General features: G+C 47.9%; 2 protein-coding genes across 3 annotated transcripts in view; one reads left to right on the plus strand and one right to left on the minus strand.

Annotated features, from left to right (window-relative positions):
• LOC119955737 (enhancer of rudimentary homolog) overlaps positions 1–10168 on the minus strand; it is a 43590-nt gene extending 33422 nt beyond the window's left edge. Inside the window, exons 1-2 of one of the 2 annotated variants that reach the window (XM_038782249.1) lie at positions 9911–10163; positions 8368–8382 (exon numbers count right to left, since the gene is read on the minus strand). In XM_038782249.1, the coding sequence (XP_038638177.1) occupies positions 8368–8382; positions 9911–10003 (108 nt within the window). In that variant the 5' untranslated portion in view covers positions 10004–10163. Of the gene's footprint in view, positions 1–8367; positions 8383–9910 lie in introns of both variants that reach the window. The other variant, XM_038782253.1, reaches the window with a different exon arrangement.
• A 2447-nt stretch (positions 10169–12615) lies between these two features.
• Positions 12616–22447, plus strand: part of slc39a9 (solute carrier family 39 member 9) — a 65455-nt gene continuing 55623 nt past the window's right edge. The window contains exon 1 of the mRNA XM_038782267.1: positions 12616–12792. Coding sequence (XP_038638195.1) covers positions 12697–12792 — 96 coding nt within the window. The 5' untranslated portion in view covers positions 12616–12696. The remainder of the gene's footprint in view (positions 12793–22447) is intronic.

The following is a 22447-nucleotide window of genomic DNA, read 5'->3' on the forward strand; positions in this document are numbered from 1 at the left end:
TCCTCAAACCTGCTCCACCTTTTAATAAGATCATTAACTTCACTTCATCACCCTACCTCCATCGTCCTAGATTATCTTAATGCCCAAAAATCTATTGACTGGTGTTGAATAAACTTAATGGCTGAGAATCCACAGCCATCTGGAGTAGAGAATTCTAAAGATTCATAACCCTGACGGAATTGGATCTTGTTATGGGCCAGGGTTTAGAGAACCCCAAAGTGTATCATGGAGTTCACCTGACCCACAACTTTTAATAGATTGTGGCATGGGGAGCACACGGCCCACTCTACAGGAGTGGTACAGCAGAAATGGAAAAGTATTTTTTAAAGCAAAGCAATGTTTATTCTATGAACTCAAGTTAACTTTTTTAAAACAGTGAACATCTTAGCAATCATCAATTCAAATACAAACCCCAAAGAATACAACGCTAAGTAATCCTTAATAACTCCCCAAACAACATCCAGAAGTCAAAAGAACCACCTTTTAACAGAAGCACATCAGGTTTATATTCACTACTGAGAACATTTATAATTCCGAATTCACCAAATGATCAAGAGATAGTCTTTTCATGGCAGAGAGATCAACAGTACACCTGCTTTGTACTGGCTTCAGCTCCAATACTGAAAACAAAACTAAAACACACCCTGCAGCAAACAGCCTAAAATGAAAGTAAAAAGCTGACAGACAGCCCAGCTCCACCCACACTCTGACATCACTGATAAACACCCATGTCTTAGAGGTACGTTTCTTAAACACCCATTTTTTAAAGGTACTCTCAAATGACACCTCCCCCAAGAAAAAAAATAAACCATCAACTTCAAGATGGTTTCGCATTTTTCACCTTTTCACTATCCTTTAAGAAATGCACACAGTAAATATACTTTTTAAGTTTCAAAAAACAACACACGCAAATAGGTATAATAATATAGTCCATTTTTTTCGTTCCTCCAACTGAAATCCTTCTCAATTGACAGTCTCTTTGAACAAGGAAGTCTCTGCACGATCCGTCCATTCCTCTACGCCTCGGCATGTCTCTTTAAAGTCAGATACTTTAGTTCAATCTGATCACAGAGTCCCTTGTAATTCTCCAACACAGGAGCATTGGTTATAACAGCTTTCAGGCCGTCAAATGCCTGTTGAAAGTCCGCTGTCCACGGAAATTTTTGACGTGTCTTCAGCAAGTCCATCAGTGGAGCAATCACGCTACAAAATGTTTGCACAAATGTTCGATCAAATCCACTCATGCCAAGAAATCACATTAGTTCCCTTCGTCTTGAAGGTATTGGAAACTCCTCAATAACTGTTGGTTTCACATCCCGTGGGACCATTCGACCCTGTCCGATTGTATGGCCAAGGAAAGTGACTTGGGCTTTTCCAAATTCACTTTTGACTAGGTTTATCACCACCTCCTGAAGTCGATCGAATAGCTCCATCAGATGTTTTAAATGTTCTTTCCATGTCTGGCTGAAAATTACCAGGTCGTCGATGTATACCGCACAATTGGGTAATCCTGAAACAACTTTGTTAGTTAACCGTTGAAATGGGGCTGGGGCGTTTTTCATGCCAAATGGCATAACTTTGAATTAGTATATACCATCTGGAGTCAAAAAAGCTGAAATCTCCTTCGCCCTTTCGGATAAAGGAACCTGCCAGTAACCTTTAAGTTAATGCAGTTTGGAAATAAAAGCTGATTGTCCCAATTTCTCAATGCAATCCTCCAAACATGGGATAGGATAAGAGTCCATTCTTGTAACTGCATTCACCTTTATATAGTCCACACACAACCGTTGGCTACCGTCTGGTTTCGGTACCATCACTATGGGTGAGCTCCATTGGCTGCAACCCACTTCAATATTGCCATTTTTAAGCATACTCTCAATCTCTTTGTTAACCTGTGCCAATTTTAAAGGGTTAAGTCTGTATGGATGTTGTTTGATTGGAACAGCATTTCCCACATCTAGGCCATGTATAGCCATTTTAGCACTTCCCAATTTATCTCCACAAATATGCCCATGTGATATCAATAACTCTTTCAGGTCAGTCCATTTTCCTCTGGAAGGTAACTCAACAATTTATCCAAATTTTTAAGAACATCCTCATTTTCCAATTTAATTTGAGATATGTCAAATTCAGTCATCTGCATTTGGTTCGTCACTTTGAGTTAGAATCCTTAAAACCTCCTCCTTTTTCTCTCCCTTTCAAAGTACCTTTTAAGCATATTCACATGACACACTCGATGAGTCTTCCTTCTATCTGGTGTTTTTATCACATAATTCACCTCACTTAATTTCCTTTCAATCTGATAAGGTCCACAAAACCTAGCTTTTAAAGGTTCACCTACCACTGGTAAAAATACTAAAACTTTATCTCCACAGGCAAAACTACGAACTTTGGATTTCTTGTCCGCTACCCGTTTCATCACATTTTGTGCAACTTTTAAATGTTGTCTAGCCAATTCATCTGCTCTATTTAATCGTTCCCTAAAATTTGACACGTAATCCAATAATGTAAGTTCTGATTTCTCACTCACCAATTTTTCCGTAATCAATTTAAGTGGTCCTCTTACCTCATGACCATAAATTAGTTCAAAAGGACTAAATCTGGTTGACTCATTAGGTGCATCCCTAATTGCAAACAGTACGAATGGAATTCCTTTATCCCAATCCTCTGGATAATCTTGACAATACGCCCTCAACATTGTCTTTAATGTCTGATGCCACCTTTCTAATGCTTCCTGCGATTCTGGATGGTACGCAGTTGATTTAAATTGTTTTATTCCTAAGCTATCCATAACTTCTTTGAATAACCTGAAGGTAAAATTCGATCCTTGATCCGATTGTATTTCTGTGGGTAGTCCATATCTAGTAAAGGATTTAAGTAACTCCTCCACAATCTTTCTAGCTGTAATATTGCATACTGGAATGGCCTCTGGAAACCTAGTAGACACATCCATTATAGTCAAAATACATTGATTCCCACATTTTGTTTTAGGAAGCAGTCCTACGCAATCAATTAGGACCCTTGTAAAAGGTTCCTCAAATGCTGGAATGGGTATTAAGGGCGCTGGTTTTATTACTGCTTGAGGTTTCCCTATCACTTGACATGTGTGACATGATTGACAAAATCTAACTACATCTTTATGTAGTCCAGGCCAATAAAAATGTTTCTGCGTTTTAGCTTGCGTTTTCCTTGTTCCCAAATGATCTCCCACTGGTACCTCATGTGCAACTCGTAACACTTCCTTTCTATACCCTACTGGCAAAACTACTTGATAAACTTTTGCCCACTTTCATCCACCTGCATATGTAAAGGTCTCCATTTTCTCATCAAGACATCACTTTTACGATAATAACACTCTGGTATACACTCAGATTCCTCTTCCATGTATGCATTCTGATACATCCGTTTTATTTTTATATCTTTCTGTTCTAACTCCGCCAATTTTCCTGAACTAAAAATATCTGCCTCATCCTCCACCTGTTCTTGTTCTTTTCCAACCATCTGATCAAAAATTGTTTCTGATAATTGCACTTCACCTTCATCTTCACTCTTTGATTTCTCCTCGTCTTAACCTGTGACTTTGCGACCTTGTTACTACACAATCCAGAAGAATCCAAGGATATTCGTCCTTCAACACTTCAGTTGTCTGATTTTCCACTGGCTTATCAACCACAGTAGGTATCACTCCCACCTGCGATCCAGCTATATAATTACCCAAGATAAACTGTATTCCTGGCCAAGATAGTTTCTCTATTACTCCTACTACCACTTCACCACTCTAACACTACTCCTCTCAACCTGAATACCACATATTATCACCTTTTCTGGCAACATTCTTCCCAAACTACATAACTCCTCATCTCTTACCACTAAAGATTGACTAGCTCCTGTATCTCTTAATATTGTGACTTCTTTACCTGCTCCTCCTGATGCACATGAGTAAACTTTACCCACACAAGTAAATTCTTTAGAGATCTAGCACCTTCTTATCAATCATCTCTTGATCAGGCTGTACAATCTTTTGCACCTCCTTCGCTTCACTTGGGCTTTCCTTTACCACTTTAACAAACCCTACTGTTTATCCTGTTTTACCACATCAGTCTTCCCAGTGCTTTTCTTCAACCACCAACACTATGACTTAGAACATAGAACATAGAACAGTACAGCACAGAACAAGCCCTTCGGCCCTCGATGTTGTGCCGAGCAATGATCGCCCTACTCAAACCCACGTATCCACCACCCCCCCCACCTTACTTTTTAGGACACTACGGGCAATTTAGCATGGCCAATCCACCTAACCCGCACATCTTTGGACTGTGGGAGGAAACCGGAGCACCCGGAGGAAACCCACGCACACACGGGGAGGACGTGCAGACTCCGCACAGACAGTGACCCAGCCGGGAACCGAACCTGGGACCCTGGAGGTGTGAAGCATTTATGCTAACCACCATGCTACCGTGCTGCCCCATAAATTTAGAGTACCCAATTATTATTTTTTCAATTAAGGGGCAATTTAGCATGGTCAATCCACCTAACCCACACAGACACAGGGAGAATGTGCAAACTCCACACAGACAGTGACCCAGGACCGGGATTCGAACCCGGGTCCTCAGCGCCGTAGTCCCAGTGTTAACCACTGCGCCACATACTGCCTCAACTGCGCCACATACTGCCTCAACCATGACATGGTCTAGTTTATTACAGTGAAAACATTTGAAACTTTTCATGTCTCTTCCACCCTCCTGGATTTCTTTTTTACTCTGAGGTACACTCTCCTTATTATCTCCCATCAGATCACCTTTACCACTTTTTTTCTCACGTCTCCAGTTTCTATCCCTCACAGGCTGAAACTGATGTCGGAAACCAAGCTTTGATTTATGAACTAATTCATAATCATCTGCCATTTCTGCTGCTAACCTCGCAGTTTTAACACTCTGCTCTTCCACATGAGTTCTCACTACATCAGGAATTGAATTTTTAAACTCCAAAAGTATTTCTCTGGGCGCTTCATACGTTTGGTCTATTTTCAAAGCCCTTATCCACCTATCAAAATTACTCTGTTTGAGCCTTTCAGACTCCATGTATGTTTGACCAAATTCTTTCCGTAAATTTCTAAACCTTTGTCTGTAGGCTTCAGGCACTAGTTCATATGCACCTTAGATGGATTTTTTCACCTCCTCATACGTCCCAGATACCTCCTCCGGTAGTGATGCAAGCACTTCACTAGCCCTACCTACCAGCTTTGTTTGAAACAGCAATACCCACATGTCCTGTGGCCATTTCATTTGTTTAGGCACCTTCTCAAATGAAATAAAAAAGGCTTCTACCTCCTTCTCATCAAACCTTGGAAATATTTAAGTAGATTCCCATCAAGCCTTCGACTTTGACTCTTTCTCACTATCCTCATCACTATCATCCAACAGTACGTTTCCCTTTACGTCTGCCAATTTTAACTGACTGTCATGTTTCATGGCCATTTTCTGAAGTTCAAACTCTCTCTCTTTATCTTTTTGCCTGATCTATATCTCCCTTTCTTTGTTTTTATTCTGCTGGGGCTATTCTTTTTGTTTTCCTTTCTTCTCTCTCTTCTTCCTCTCTCTCTCTCTTTCTTTTTCCTCTCTCTCTCTCTTTTTCTTTCTCTTTCTCTTTCCTCTCTCTCTTTCCTCTCCCTCTCTTTAATCCTGCTTTAATTCTTTCTCATGTTCCATTTGTTTAATTTGCAACTGAATTTTTGCTATTTCCAATGAGTCAAACTGTATCTCAGGCAACTTTAAATGCTTAACCACCACCATAATGACCTCATCTTTTCGCATTTTGTCAGGTAATGTTAACTGCAATGTTTTTGCCAAATCTAACAGTCTGCTTTTAGTCTCTGTCCGTAAGGTACAGCGTGTGACCGTCTCCACCCCCAAAAACTTCTGAGCCTCTGAAAGAACCATTGTCCACAACACACTCCCTACATAAACTAAAATACCACAACTGAAAAGCACCTACAATATGTTCACCCCTCGCTGTCTTTAAGTTCACTAAGCCAATCCAATAGATAGACTTTTATCCCCCTCGAGCCCCCAATTTGTTATGGGCCAGGGTTTAGAGAACCCCAAAGGGTATCATGGAGTTCACCTGACCCAAAGCTTTTACTAGATTGTGTATGGGGAGCACACGGCCCACTATACAGGTGTGGTACAGCAGAAATGGAAAAGTATTTTTTTTAAAGCAAACAATGTTTATTCTATGAACTCAAGTTAACCTTTTTAAAACATATAGTGAACATCTTAGCAACCATCAATTCAAATACAACCCCCAAAGACTACAACACTAAGTAAACCTTTAAGCTTTCCTTTTTAACATCCATACGACTTAAAAACAAAACCTTTATCAGAAGCACATCAGGTTAAAGTCACTGCTGAAAACATTTATAATTCTGAATTCACCAAATGATCAAGAGATAGTCTTTTGATGGCAGAGAGAACAGCAGTACACCTGCTGGGTCTGTCTTCAGCTCCAACACTGAAAATGAAACTAAATCACACCCTGCAGCCTGCTCAAAAACGAAAGTAAAAAGCAGACAGACAGCCCAGCACCACCCATTCTCTGACATCACTGCAGTAGTAAACACTCATTTCTTAAAGGTACTTTCACTACAAATATTTAAATACACACTCATTTCTTAAAGGTACTCCCACATGACAATAGCAAGAACATCCTTCCTCAGATAAGGATGCCAAAACTGCACTTAATACTCCTGGTGTGGCCTCTTCAATGCTCTGTAACAATTGTAGAAAAACATCCCTATTCCTATACTCAAATCCTCTCGCTATGAAGACCAACATCGCTGTCGATAAGGTAGCACTTGCAGCAGAACCAGACTTGTTCAGTTGTTTCATGCTGCCATGAAACAAGGCCAAGGGCCAAGTGCTGGCAAATGGGATTATTTTTTTGATACATTTAGAGTACCCAATTCATTTTTTTCCAATTAAGGGGCAATTTAGCGTGTTCAATCCACCTACTTTGTACATCTTTGGGTTGTGGGAGCAAAACCCACACAAACACGGGGAGAATGTGCAAACTCCACACGGTCAGTGACCCAGAGCCGGGATCGAACCTGGGACCTCGGCGCCGTGAGACTGCAATGCTAACCCACTGCACCTCCGTGCAGCCCTGCAAATGGGATTATGAGGTAGGTCAGGTGGCTGTTTAGCAGAGGGCTAAATCGCTGGCTTTGAAAGCAGACCAAGGCAGGCCAGCAGCACGGTTCGATTCCCGTATCAGCCTCCCCAAACAGGCGCTGGAATGTGGCGACTAGGGGCTTTTCACAGTAACTTCATTTGAAGCCTACTTGTGACAATAAGCGATTTTCATTTCATTTCCGAATGGCCTCCTTCTGCACTGTAAATTCGATGATTCTATGATTAAGTGCCCTAATTAATGTTAGATACCGGTGACAGCCTCGCCGGGTTGGCCATCGGGAAATGCCTGGCTGTGCCCGCTCACTACCACACTTAGAAACCCTAATTTTAATGATATAATTTTCCAAGGGTTAGTTTGTTATAGACTGGAAAGCACAAGAGGCAAGTTTGTGTTATAAACTCATTTAGATGAAAACAACTGATACAGGAAACTGTTTGAAATGACTATGCTGCAGTCCCACAATCATTCATAACAACTGAAATTTTACCATAACTGGAATAAGGCAACATACCTAAAATTGCAAGAATGTGCTATCCTAAATTTATTTAGGATACACAGAAATGTACAACTCCCAAACATTTTAAAGGATCATCATCACCAGCTTCCAAAGCTTCTGTTAGCTAGCGGCATGATTCAACAACACGAGACCCACAATTGCCCACAAGGGCATTTGTAACTTTAAATAGGGTCTGTCTGTATGTCACACAAGAAGAGGACAGAAAGAAATGAATGAAAAATCGCTTATTGTCACAAAAGTTAAATGAAGTTACTGTGAAAAGCCCCTAGTCGCCACATTCCGGCGCCTGTTCGGGGAGGCTGATATGGGAATTGAACCGTGCTGCTGGCCTGCCTTGGTCTGCTTTCAAAGCCAGCAATTTAGCCCTGTGCTAAACCAGCCCCGACCAGCATAACTACATAATACTACAGTGCAGTAATATATTTTAAAACTAATATAACAAATTATGATCTTATAAAGTTGAAGTAGTCTCAGGTAATAAAAATCCCACTGTTTAGAGACCACACATTTTGTGGCAGCTAGTTCTGAATTTATTTTAGTTACATAATGTCCAGCATTAGTGAACTTTCCAGGATTTCTTGCATGTTAAGGATAGATTCCTAGCTGCGATAGGTCCGTGCTCGTTTCAGTCATTTTGGAAGCATCAATAGCACATTTACCTGCACGTTTACTGCCTGAAACATAAAAATAATGTATACAAATTAACACCAGCACTAAAAATAATTATAGTAAATGTATACAATATGTTCTCACCACTGTTGAATTACTTTAAAAATCATTTAAATTTTCTTTTGTACAATCTTTCTGATTTGTCACTACTAACCTGTAACTTATGTTAATGTACAGTTCTCAGCCCTATAAATACTCCTTGAATTTGAAACACATTATCCCTGCATCCTCCAGCAATACATCCTCTTGAGTTTTCAATACCCATCCAATGCTAACCTCTGTCACTCCACCTTTGGCATCTATGCTTTCTATTATTTGGGACTCAAATTCTAGAATATCCTCCCTAGACCTCTTTCATGTTCTTAATCAAACCTCTCTGATGAAGGTTTTGGTCAGCTATCCTAAAGTTTATTTATGTCCTGCATTTTTCTCTGTTCTATGTGACCCAGTGTCAATTCTATTTCTGATAACTCTCCCATGAAATTTCTTAGGATAAGGTGCAATATCGATGCCAAATGTGGTTGTGGAAGGATACTTATTCATTTTGCTTCAGAAATTCAATGTAGCTCCTCCAAATAAATCAATTTTTTCAAACAGGTTCGCAACTAGGCTTATGTTTTGTGACTAGACGGTGTACACTTAAAATAATACTCACTTCTGATAAACGTACACCAGGGAGCTTAGACCATGCTCCAAAATGCTTGCATTACCTCAAAAAGGTTAACTTTCCCTCCAGTTTCTTTCAAAAAGAAACATCTACACCTCAAGGTTTCATATTATCCATTTTACAAAGGATTTTCAAATGCACATTGCCTAAAAGACCACAGAGTAATTGAACACAAGGCCATTTACAATTAATGCACCAAACATTTTATAACTATTATAAAAGTAGAATTCTGTTTTTCCTTGTAAATAAATCAATGCATTATATATATATATGACGTGGAGATGCCGGCGTTGGACTGGGGTGGGCACAGTAAGAAGTCTTACAACTCCAGATTAAAGTCCAACAGGTTTGTTTCGAATCAGTAGCTTTCGGAGCGCAGGCTCCTTCCTCAGAACTCACCTGATGAATGAGCTGCACTCCAAAAGCTAGTGATTTGAAACAAACCTGTTGGACTTTAATCTGGCATAGTAAGACTTTGTACTATACATATATATAAATTCTTGTTAGTTTTGCTAGTAATTTCTGTGAATTTTGTACTAATATAATAAACTAACTCAATTCAACTTTCACTCAGAATAAAAACTACCAAGTACGTTTATAGTTTTTGTTTTAAAAACAAAAATGCTACTTCTAAAGAGAGTACTCTCCTATTATTGACTGACAACTTCTGCAGGAGTTGAGTTCAGAAGTGGCCGGCCGCCTATAGGCCAAACAAAAGGAGCATTGCTGAACCTCAACCACCAATTTCTCCTTTTCACTTCTAAGTTAAATACGGCATGTATAGACTATATACAATCTCCAATTTAAAGTAAACCACAGTCCCAGACTTTATCAGTCATTCCAATGGTCTCCCTCAAGCTTCTCACCATGATGATCCTTTGAGGCACTTCAGAACCATTGGATTGAAGCGCGCTGCCAACACTTACTCCGCCCACAGCCGCCATCTTTGTGCTGGGCATTTAAACGCACCATCCCTTAATTAGATATTCTAGATCTGGGTCATAGTCTTCTTATTTCATCACACTAATATTCAATCGGTTATTATTGGCGAACCGAAGCCTGAGGTGTGATGTTTCGCAGAGCAGCACACTCACACCCATGTCCTTCTCTAATTGCCTGTGGCGGTCGCCATCTTTGTGAGGGGCAAGGAAGAATGATTTAACACATCAATAAATGTCCGTCTAATCGCCTGGAGAAGTAAACCAGAAAGGGTATTATTTCATAGAAAATGTCGAGTGGTTATTTTATTTGATTCAAAGTAAGATCACGTGGTGCCAGTGTGTTGTTGTCTGGCGCTCTTTGACCCGGATGTGACGAGTATCGCCGGAAGTTGACTGCTGGTGCTATGGGCCGAGCGGCCGCTCCGGCTTTGGGCCTTTTCTCGCTGTCAGGCCCAATGAAGATGGAGCTTGATTCGGCAAACGATTAAAAGCGGGGGGGCCTCGGATTGCCCTTCCGTGAAATTTGTCCCCCAACTTCAAACCGACTCTCCGCCCCTACCCCCAGACTTTCTGCCTTAAACCCCCGACTCTACCCCCCACCCCCCCTACTCTCTACCCACTCACACCCCTCCTCTCTACCCACTCACACCCCTCCTCCTCTCTACCCACCCACACCCCTCCTCTAACCGCCCCCCTGACTCTCTTTCCCCCCAACTCTCTACCCCCCACCCCCCCCGAATCTCTACCCCCACCCCCCCCGAATCTCTACCCCCACCCCCCCCGAATCTCTACCCCCACCCCCCCGAATCTCTACCCCCACCCCCCCGAATCTCTACCCCCACCCCCCCGAATCTCTACCCCCCACCACCCCGAATCTCTACCCCCCACCCCCCCGACTCTCTAACCCCCCCCCCCCCCGACTCTCTACCCCCCCCCCCCGACTCTCTACCCCCCCCCCCCGACTCTCTACCCCCCCGACTCTCTACCCCCCACCCCCCCCCGATCTCTACTACCCCCCCACCCCCCCGACTCTCTACCCCCCCCCCACCCCCCCGACTCTCTACCCCCCCCCCACCCCCCCCGACTCTCTACCCCCCCCACCCCCCCGACTCTCTACCCCCCCACCCCCCCGACTCTCTACCCCCCCACCCCCCCGACTCTCTACCCCCCCACCCCCCCCGACTCTCTACCCCCACCCCCCCCGACTCTCTACCCCCCACCCCCCCGACTCTCTACCCCCCCCACCCCCCCGACTCTCTACCCCCCCCACCCCCCCGACTCTCTACCCCCCCCACCCCCCCGACTCTCTACCCCCCCCACCCCCCCGACTCTCTACCCCCCCCACCCCCCGACTCTCTACCCCCCCACCCCCCCGACTCTCTACCCCCCCACCCCCCCCCGACTCTCTACCCCCCACCCCCCCCGACTCTCTACCCCCCCCCCCCCCCGACTCTCTACCCCCCACCCCCCCCGACTCTCTACCCCCCACCCCCCCACTCTCTACCCCCCCCCCCCCCCCGACTCTCTACCCCCCACCCCCCCCGACTCTCTACCCCCCACCCCCCCCGACTCTCTACCCCACCCCCCCGACTCTCTACCCCCCACCCCCCGACTCTCTACCCCCCCCCCCCCGACTCTCTACCCCCCCCCCCCCGACTCTCTACCCCCCCCCCCCCCCGACTCTCTACCCCCCACCCCCCCGACTCTCTACCCCCCACCCCCCCCCCCCCGACTCTCTACCCCCCCCCCCCCCCGACTCTCTACCCCCCACCCCCCCCCGACTCTCTACCCCCCCCCCCCGACTCTCTACACCCACCCCCCACCCCCCCTACTCTCGACCCCCCACCCCCCCCGACTCTCAACCCCCCACCCCCCCGACTCTCGACCCCCCCCCACCCCCCCGACTCTCGACCCCCCCCCCCCCCCCGACTCTCTACCCCACCCCCCCGACTCTCACCCCCACCACCCCCGACTCTCACCCCCCACCCCCCGACTCTCTACCCCCCCCCCCCCCCCGACTCTCGACCCCCCCACCCCCACTCTCGACCACCCCCCACCCACCCCCCCGACTCTCGACCCCCCCCCCCCCCGACTCTCGAACCCCCCACCCCCCGACTCTCGACCCACCCCCACCCCCACGACTCTCCCCCACCCCCCCCCCCCGACTCTCTACCCACCCCCACCCCCCCGACTCTCTACCCCCCCCCCCCCCCCCGACTCCTACCCACCCCCCCCCCACTCTCACCCACCCCCCCCCCCCGACTCTCTACCCACCCCCCCCCGACTCTACCCACCCCCCCCCCGACTCTCGACCCACCCCCACCCCCCCGACTCTCGACCCACCCCCACCCCCCCGACTCTCGACCCACCCCCGCCCCCCCCGACTCTCGACCCACCCCCGCCCCCCCGACTCTCGACCCACCCCCGCCCCCCCGACTCTCGACCCACCCCCCGCCCCCCCGACTCTCGACCCACCCCCGCCCCCCCCGACTCTCTACCCACCCCCACCCCCCTCGACTCTCTACCCACCCCCACCCCCCTCGACTCTCTACCCACCCCCACCCCCTCGACTCTCTACCCACCCCCACCCCCTCGACTCTCTACCCACCCCCACCCCCTCGACTCTCTACCCACCCCCCCGACCCTCTTCCCTCCCTCAACATCCAACCCCACGCCCGGCTCTCCGTCACCTCCCTCCCTGCGGCGGCAGAATGGACGATCTCAGCACCATCAGCCTGCTATCCCTGGCCATGCTGGTCGGCTGTTACGTGGCAGGTACCATCCCTTTGGCGTTCAACTTTTCCGAGGTAAGCAGAGGTCGCCTCCTCTCACTAACTACTAAAGTTCACCATTTACTGACACCTAATTCCACCTCAACACCACCCCCTCCCCAGCGACCGATCTTTCCATTGTATACAAGGTGGCTTTCTAAAAGGATGGACGTCCAAACATTTTTAGTTGATTCTCTCTCACTTTAGGAAACATTATTCATCCGGGTTCAGTAAAAAAATGTAGCCATCAAAGGTAGAGTTTAGATGTTTTTTTAAAACTAGTGTTTCGTGGCAGTTTTCGCTTCACCTGTAACTCCTTTGCATTTAAGACTGAGTCATGTAAATGGATTACTAGATTGTAATCTGACTGCCCAAATCATGGACGTTTGATTACATTTTAAGGAACTGCTGCAGAAGGAGTCCAATATTTTCACAAACACAAACAAAAGCCCAATTTGCTCCTTAATATTAATTAGCAAATTTGTGTTCCAAGGTGACAGTTTGAGAAATAATGTCTTTGTCCCAGCAACTCGAGGTGCTCCATACTTTAACAAAATACCTCCCATGTGTTTACATGAACAATGGTATCTGTAGAAATATCACAGTCTTTCAGTATATTTACTTTTCAAAAAATATTTTTAGTGGTATTTCAAGTAACAGTTACAGAATAAACACAGAGTATCATCTAATGACAAATGAGAAAACTGTACGACGGTTTGAACAGCCAGCCTTGGGGGCCCTCTGTCACCATAGCTGTGATGGGGGCTCTAACATTGGATAATATTTACATTTGTGTAACACTGTTTGATTTTCAGAACAGTTTGTCAGGTTCCAGTGGGCCCCTGCCGCTTGGCGGTACGTGTTGTTTCCCCCTTCGGTGTCCTGGTGCATTTCGGGTTGTGTCCCTCCCCATCGCTCGTCTGTTGTAACCTTCATTCTGCTGGGGGGAGGAGGGGTAGTCCCACTCCCCACTTGGTCTTCAGGCCTTTGAGAGGGGTTGGGCCTGGTTGTTACCCTGGTTTATACCTGTATGGAGAAGATCTGTGCTCCCTCCAGTGGGTGCCCCTCATCCCCCATTCCTTCCCTGTGGTGTAAAATCTCTGTTCGGCACCTATTTCAAATTACATTTTTCCCACTTCAGGAATTCGGCCAGATCTGAGATCCATTTCGAAGCCCGGGGCGGTGCTGTTAATTTCCACCCAAGCAGAACTCTCCGCCTGCTGATCAGTAAGACCAAGACCAGAGGTCTTGAGTGCTCAGACACCTCGAAGACTGCCACTAGCGGGCATGGCTCCATCTTGACCCCACCATCCTGGACATAGCCTCGAAAAAGGCCACCCAGAATTCCCTGAGTCTGGGGCAGGACCAGAACATGTGGTTGAACGAACTCCCCTCGCCCACCAGCACCTTTTGCACTTTCCTCCACCTCCTGGAAGAACCCGCTCATGCATGTCTTGGTGAGGTGCTCTGTGCACCACTTTGAGCTGCATCAGGCTTAACCGGGTGCAGGCGGAGGTAGAGTAGACTCGATCCAAAGTCCTCCCCCTATTTCTATGCACAGTTCCACTCCTCATCTGGTCTTGTCAGTGGAATCCTGACCTTTTCTATGAGCCTCCTATATATGTCACTGCGCTTGTCATCCCCTAGCCAGTCCAGCCTGACCATTGTGTCCAGGTTTTGTGCTTGGGTCTTTGGGGGATGCTTTCTTCTCCTTGTGGAGAATGGTGCACAGTCCCCACATCACAAAGGTAATGTTCGTCCATGTCGGTGCAAACATATGATTATTGCAGATGGGAATCCCTGTGGACATCTCGCTCAGTTCATAATGGTGCCTAAACTGGTTCTACGTCCTTAGGGTGGCTACAACTGGGCTCCTGGAGTTTGCGTGTGAGGGGGCTGGTGTGGTGCAGTGGCCAGCGCACGGAGAGAGGTGCCCGTGCAGGAGGCAGCCTCGATTCGGACCTCATCCAAGTCATCCACTCGCCCTTTACGTGTTGGTTGCCCAGTGATAGAACAGGAGATTCGGTAGAGCCGAATGTGCACCCCATGTGCAACCCTCGCTGTAAAATGGATTTCCGTATACTAGAAACTCTTCCCACCACCCCACCCTCTACACACGCGCACACACTGACGAAGGCCATGATTAAGATTAACTTGACAACCCTGGTGAAGAAGGAATTGGGGACAAGGATCGGGAGTGACTGACATACGAAGGAGAACCGAGATACTATATTCATTTTGATCGTCTGTACCCTTCCGACTAGCGAAAGAGCGGCCCTTTCCACCACCTCCAGCAGGCTGGAGAGGTTCAAGCCTCCTCCAAGTGTAGGCCACTTTGATCCCTGGTACCTGAACTTGGTTGGGTGACTTTAAATGATAGTTCCTCCCCTCCTCGCTCCAGGGGATGCACTGGGTCGATTTCACTCTTTCCCAAGTTGAGTTTGTAATCTGAGAAGGTGCCGAACTCCCTGAGGAGTCCGGTTATCTTTCCCATGTTGGCTAGGGGGTCAGACATGTCAAGGAGCAGATCATCCACATAGTGAAATTCTGTGCTTTCTGCACCGTCCTCAGATGCCCGACCACCTGTCCACTGATCTGAGGGCGATAGCCAGTGGCTCAATTGCCGGTGTGAACAGGAATGGGGATGGCAGGCATCCCCGTCTTGTTCCCCTGTGCAGCCAAAAGTATTGAGCTGGTGGCGTTCGTCCGTACGCTTGCCATAGGAGTGCTGTACAGGCGCTTCACCCACGTGGTGATCCCTGCTCCAAGCCATTGAAGCACCTCCATTCTACTCGATCAAAGGCTTTCTCAACGTCCAGGGAGACGATCACCTCTGGCAGCTTCTCCCCGGATGGGGTCATTATTATGTTCAGCAGGCATCTGATATTCGCTGTTAGTTGCCTTCCTTTAACAGACCTGGTCCGATCCGCGATCATATCTGGCAGGCAGCTCTCCAGTTGCCTCGCCAGTGCTTTCTCTCGGATTTTCGCGTCAGTGTTTAGGAGAGAGATGGGTCTGAATCAATACATAGATACATAGAAGATAGAAGCAGGAGGAGGCCTTTTGACCCTTCGAGCCTGCTCCACCATTTATCACAATCATGGCTGATCATCCTATCCAATAGCTTAATCCTGCTTTCTTCCCATAGCCTTTGATCCCATTATCCCCAAGTACTATATCCAGCCACCTCTTGAATATATTCAAAGTTTTAGCATCAACTACTTCCTGTGGTAATGAATTCCACAGGCTTACCACTCTGGGTGAAGAAATGTCTCCTTATCTCCGTCCGAAATGGTTTACCCTGAATCCTCAGGATGTGACCCCTGGTTATGGACACACCTATCATTGGTAACATCTTCCTGCATCTACCCTGTCTAGTCCTGTTAGAATTTTATACGTCTCTATGAGATCCCCCCTCATTCTTCTGAACTCCAGCAAGAACAATCCCAACCTAGTCAATCTCTCCTCATAGGACAGTCCCTGCCATCCCTGGAATCAGTCTGGTAAACCTTCGCTGCACTCCCTCAAGAGCAAGAACATCCTTCCTCAGAAAAGGAAACCAAAACTGCACACAATACTCTGTGGCCTCACCAAGGCCCTGTACAATTGCAGCAACACATCCCTGATTCTGTACTCTAAGCCTCTCGCAATGAAGGCCAACATACCATTATCCTTCTTTACCACCTGCTGCACCTGCATGCTTACCTTCAATGACTGGTGCACAAGGACACCCAGGTCCCGCTGCACACTCCCCTCTCCCAATTTACAACCATTCAGTTTTCTGCCTTCCTGTTTTTTGCTTCCAAAGTGAATAACCTGATTTGATTGATTTTTGATTTGATTTATTGTCACATTACCGAAGTACAGTGAAAAGTATTTTTCTGCGGCCAGGGAACGTACACAGTACGTACATAGTTGACAAAAAGAATAATCAACAGAGTACATTGACAAATGGTACATCGACAAACAGTGATTGGTTACAGTGCGGAACAGGGGGCCAAACATAGCAAATATGTGAGCAAGAGCAGCATAGGGCGTCGTGAATAGTGTTCTTGCAGGGAACAGATCAGTCCTAGGGAGAGTCGTTGAGGACTCTTGTAGCTGTGGGGAAGAAGCTGTTCCTATGTCTGGATGTGCGGGTCTTCAGACTTCTGTACCTTCTGCTTGATGGAAGGATCTGGAAGAAGTCGATGCCTGGGTGGGAGGGGTCTCTGATAATGCTGTCTGCCTTCCTGAGGCAGCGGGAGGTGTATACAGCATCAATGTGGGGGTGGCAAGCTTGTGTGATGCATTGGGCTGAGTTCACGACACTGCAGTTTCTTGCAATCTTGGACCGAGCAGTTGCCATACCAGGCTGTGATGCAGCTGGATAGGGTGCTCTATCGCACATCTGTAGATGTTTGTGAGAGTCGATGTAGACCTGCCAAATTTCTTTAGCTTCCGTAGGAAATAGAGACGTTGTTGGTCTTTCTTGACTGTTGCATCAACCAGGACAGACTGTTGGTGATGGTGACCCCAGGGACTTAAAGCTATTGACCATCTCCACTTCGGAGCCATTGATGCAGACGGGAGTGTGTCGTACTACGCTTCCTGAAGTCAATGATCAGTTCCTTGGTCTTTCCGACCATTTAAAGGGAGGTTGTTTTTGGTGCACCATGCAACCGAGTGATTTATCTCCCTTCTGTAATCTGATTTGTCGTCGTTTGACATATGGCCTACCGCAGTCGTATCATCTGCAAACTTCTAGATTGAGTTGGAGTTAAATCTTGCTGCACAGTCACGTGTGTACAGGGAGTACAGTAGAGGACTGAGCACACATCTTTGCGGGGCCTCGGTGTTGAGGAATATTGTGGAGGAGGTGCTGTTGCCTATCCTGACAGATTGTGGTCTGTTGGTGAGGAAGTCAAGGATCCAGCTGCACAAGGAGGGGTCAGTCCAAGATTGCAGAGTTTGGTTATTAATCTTGTCGGGATAATGATGTTGAAGGCGGAGCTGTAGTCTATGAACTGCAGTCTTACGTGGGTGCCCTTGTTGTCGAGGTGTTCGAGTGTTGAATGTGGAGCCAGGGAGATTGCAACCGGTCCACAGCCAATGCTGTGATCGGTAAACTGCAGTGGATCGAGACCGTCTGGGATGCTGACATTGATCCATCTCATGACTAGCCGCTCAAAGCATTTCATGATAACTGACGTCAGGGACACTGGCCGCTAGTCGTTGAGGCAGGCTACCTTCTTCTTTGGTCCTGGTATTATGGTGGTCTTCTTGAAGGAGGTGGGGACCTCGGAAGGGAGGACTGAAGTGTTGAAGATATCTGCGAATACACTCGCCAACTGGTCGGCGCAGGCTCTGAGTGCTGACCCAGGGACTCCGTCGGGGCCAGTCGCTTTCCGCGCATTCACTTTCAAGAAGGCAGCTCTTACCTCTGAGACTGTAATAGTAGGTATGGATGTGTCCGGGGCTGTTGGAACACGCTAAATTGCCCTTGGTTTACAAAACAAATGTTAGGTGGGGTTCCAGGGATAGGGTGGAACTGATGCATTGGCGGACTGCTCAAAGCGGACATAGAACTTGTTCAGATCATCGGATAGGGATGCTCCAGTCCCAGATATTCTGCCTGGCCTTGCTTTGTAGCCTGTGATCTTGTGTAGGCCCTGCCATAGTCGTCGTGGGTTAGTGTCGTTTGCCTGGGACTCTCACTGGGAACCTCACACTTATCCAAATTATACTTGCGTCTGCCATTGATTTGCCCACTCTCCCAACCTGTCCAGATCATGCTGTAGGATCCCTGCATCCTCGTCACAGTTCACCCTCCCACCCAACTTAATATCATCTGTAAACTTTGAGATAGTTTGAGTATGATTCACACTCTATCGGATCCTTGTCTTTCTTGGGGATCAGTGAGATTGAGGCCTGTGCCAGCGTGGGCACCCCTTAGACAGTGAGTCATTGAACATCTCCCACAGGTTCAGGGCCATCGCTGCTGAGAATCTTTTGTAAAAGTCTGCCGGGATCCCTGGCAGTTTCCCTGATTGCATGGAGTCAATGCACTCTATGATTTCGCCCAGCCTCGCAGTGTTTCCAGCACCTGTTTTTTGTCCTCCCCTGCCACCGCTTTGTCCAGTCTGTCAAGGAACTGTTCCATCCCCGAGGGCTCTGGAGGCTCGGAGGTGTATACCCCTCGGTAAAAGTTCGTAAAGGCCTTATTGACCTTGTTTGGGTCCATTACTATCCTACCATTACTGTCCTTGATATGAGCTATCTATCTTGCGGCAGCCTGTTTTCTTAGCTGGTGCAACAGCATGCAGCTGGCCTTGTCTCTATGCCTGGCGGAGCTGGTGGACTGCCTTACAGATATTTTGGTGTTAAATTCCTTATCTGCGAGGAGACCTGATCCAGCCTCCATGGGGGATGTTTGCCCCATCCCTTCTCCAGCCACTCGTCGATGTAATGTGGCGCATGGTCGGAGTATTCCGCCTTTCATTGAATTATAGAATTTACAGTGCAGAAGGAGGCCATTCAGCCCATCGAGTCTGTACTGGCTCTTGGAAAGAGCCCCCTACCAAGATGTCGGCCTCTTTTGCCGCCTGAACTTCCAGCTCCTCTGACACTCCAACGATCGCTACCTCCGGACTTGGCACCACCTGTGTTTTTAGCACCGTGGACATTGCCTTAGCAAAACCCTCTAAGCTTCGGGCATGCCCAAAACATATGGGCGTGACTTGCTGTGCTTCCCATGCACCTCGCACACCTATCCTCTACCCTGAAAAACCTCTTCCTAGCCGCTGTCATGTGTGCCACCACGGTGGACTACCTTACATAGTATTAGGCTAACCCTGGCACATGATGAGGTATTAACCCTGCCTAGGGCATTCACCCATAGATCCGCCTCTATCTCTCCTCCTAGCTCATCCTCCCACTTGTCCTTAAGCTCCTCCACCGGGGTTTCCTCTACCTCCGAAAGTTCCTGGTAAATATCCGATACCTTCCCCTCTCCCACCCAGGTACTAAAAACTACTCTATCCTCTATCCCCCGTCCCCCGTGGCAGCAGCGGAAAGGCCGGCACCTGTTTTCTCAGGAAGTCGCGCGCCTGCAAATATCTAAAACCATTCCCTGCTGGCAATTTAAATTTACCCTCCAAGGCTTTCAAGCTGGAAAAGCCCCCATCTATAAATAGATCCCCCATCCTTCTAATTCCTGCCCTTTGCCAACTCCGGATCCCCCGAAGGGCAGCAAAGTGGCGCCGTGATTACCACTGCTGCCTCACAGCGCCACGGTCCCAGGTTCGATCCCGGCTCTGGGTCACTGTCCGTGTGGAGTTTGCACATTCTCCTGTGCTTGTGTGGGTTTCGCCCCCACAACCCAAAGATGTGCAGAGTAGGTGGATTGGCCACACTAAATTGCCTTTTAATTGGAAAAAGTCAATTGGGTACTCGAAATTTAAAAAAAAACCCAGAACCCGCCATCCAGCCTACCCGGTACAAACCTATGGTTATTATAAATCAGGATCCAAATCGATGCTCCCTCCACTCTCTTATGCCTCCTCCATTGCCCCCAGATTCTCAGAGCCGCCACCACCACCGGACTTGTGGAGTATCGGGCTGGCGAGAACGGAAGAGATGCCGTTATCAGTGCTCCTGAACTGGGTCTTTACATGACGCCTCCTCCATCCGCTCCCATGCCGACTCCTACCCACACACCCCCCCCACTACCCACTTCCTAATCATGGCTATATTAGTTGCCCAGTAGTAATTACAGAGGTTCAGGCAGCCCTAACCCACCCTCTCCCCAACTCCAGCAACTTTTTTCACTTGCGGGGTTTTACCTGCCCACGCAAAGCCCGAAATAACTTTATTCACCCGCTTGAAAAAGGCCTTCGGGATGAAGATGGGGAGGCACTGAAAGACAAACAGAAATCTGGGGGGGGACTGTCATTTTTAGGGTCTGTACCGTCACCGCCAGTGGTAGCGGGAGCAAGCAAACAGTAGCGGGAGGGGGGCACCCTTGCCTCGTCCCTCGATGTAGTTTAAAATACTCCGACCTCAGCCGATTCGTACGCACACTTGCTACTGATGCCTGATAGAGCAACCACACCCAGTCAATGAAGCCCTCACCAAACCTAAACCTTCCCAGCACCTCCGACAGGTAATTCCACTCCACCTGATCAAAAGCCTTCTCTGCATCCATCGCTATCACCACCTCCACCTCCCCTCCTTCTGAGGGCATCATAATAACATTGAGCAGCCTTCGAACATTGGTCTTGAGCTGCCTGCCCTTAACAAATCCCGTCTGGTCTTCCCCTATCACCCCCGGGACACAGTCCTCTATCCTTGTGGCCAGTATCTTAGCCAGCAGGTTGGCATCCACATTCGGTAGAGAAATTGGCCTGTATGACCCGCATTGCTCTGGATCCTTCTCCCATTTCAGGATCAATGAAATCGAGGCCTGCGACATTGTTGGGTGGAGGACTCCGTTCTCCCTTGCTTCGTTAAATGTCGTCACCAGCAGTGGGCTCAATATCTCTGAAAACGTCTTGTAGAATTCCACTGGGTAGCTGTCAGGCTCCGGGGCCTTTCCCGACTGCAAGCCCTCCAGCCCCTTGATTATTTCCTCAATCTCAATTGGGGCTCCCAGCCCCTTCACCAGGTCCTTCTCCACCCTCGGGAACCTCAACTGATCCAGAAACTGCCTCATCCCCTCCACCCCAGCTGGGGGTTCCGACTCATATAATTTACTATAGAAGTAATTAAACACCTCGTTCACCCCCGCTGGGTCCAGGACAATATTACCGTCTCTACTCTTTTCTTTACCTATCTCTCTAGCCGCCCCTCTTTTCCTGAGCTGGTGCGCCAACATTCTGCTTACCTTCCTCAACTGTTCCACTGCTTTCTCTGTGGTCAACAGCCAAACTTCACCTGTAACCTCTGCCGCTCCCTCAGTAGCCCCGCGTCCGGGGTCTTCGGGTATCTCCTGTCCACCTGGAGTATCTCCTCAACTAACATGTCCCTCTCCGCCCGTTCCACCTTTTCTCTGTGTGGCCGAATCGAGATTAATTCCCCTCTGACGACTGCCTTCAAAGCTTCCCAAACTGTCGCTGCAGAGACCTCCTGCCTATCATTTGTTTCCAGGTAGTTCTGGATGGACTTGTTAACCCGCCCACAGATCGCTTCATCCGCTAGCAACCCCACATCCAGTCTCCACAGCGGGCATTGCCCTCTCTCCACACTAACCTGTAGATCCACCCAGCACGGGGCATGATCCAACACTGCAATTGCCGAGTACTCAGTATCCACCACCCCCGGTATTAGCTCAGAACAAAAAAGTCGATGTGAGAGTATACAGTGTGGACATGTGGGAAAAAAAGGAAAACTCCTTGGTCCTCAGCCTCACAAACCTCCATGGGTCTACTCCCCTCATCTGTTCCATAAAACCCTTCAATTCCTTTGCCGCAGCCGACCTTCTCCCTGTCCTGGATTTTGACCGGTCCAATTCCGGATCAATGACTGTATTAAAATCTCCTCCCATAATCAAGTTATGCGAATCTAAGTCTGGGATCTTACCTAACACCCGCCTCATAAATTCCATGTCGTCCAGCTTCCCACTCACCATTATGTACCTACCCCCTTTGTCTGACGCGCTTCTCCCTGCCTCGAATGCCACTCGTTTGCTGATCAAGATCTCTACCTCCCTGGT

Source organism: Scyliorhinus canicula, chromosome 2, assembly GCF_902713615.1.
Source record: "Scyliorhinus canicula chromosome 2, sScyCan1.1, whole genome shotgun sequence".
NCBI classification, from domain to species: domain Eukaryota; kingdom Metazoa; phylum Chordata; class Chondrichthyes; order Carcharhiniformes; family Scyliorhinidae; genus Scyliorhinus; species Scyliorhinus canicula.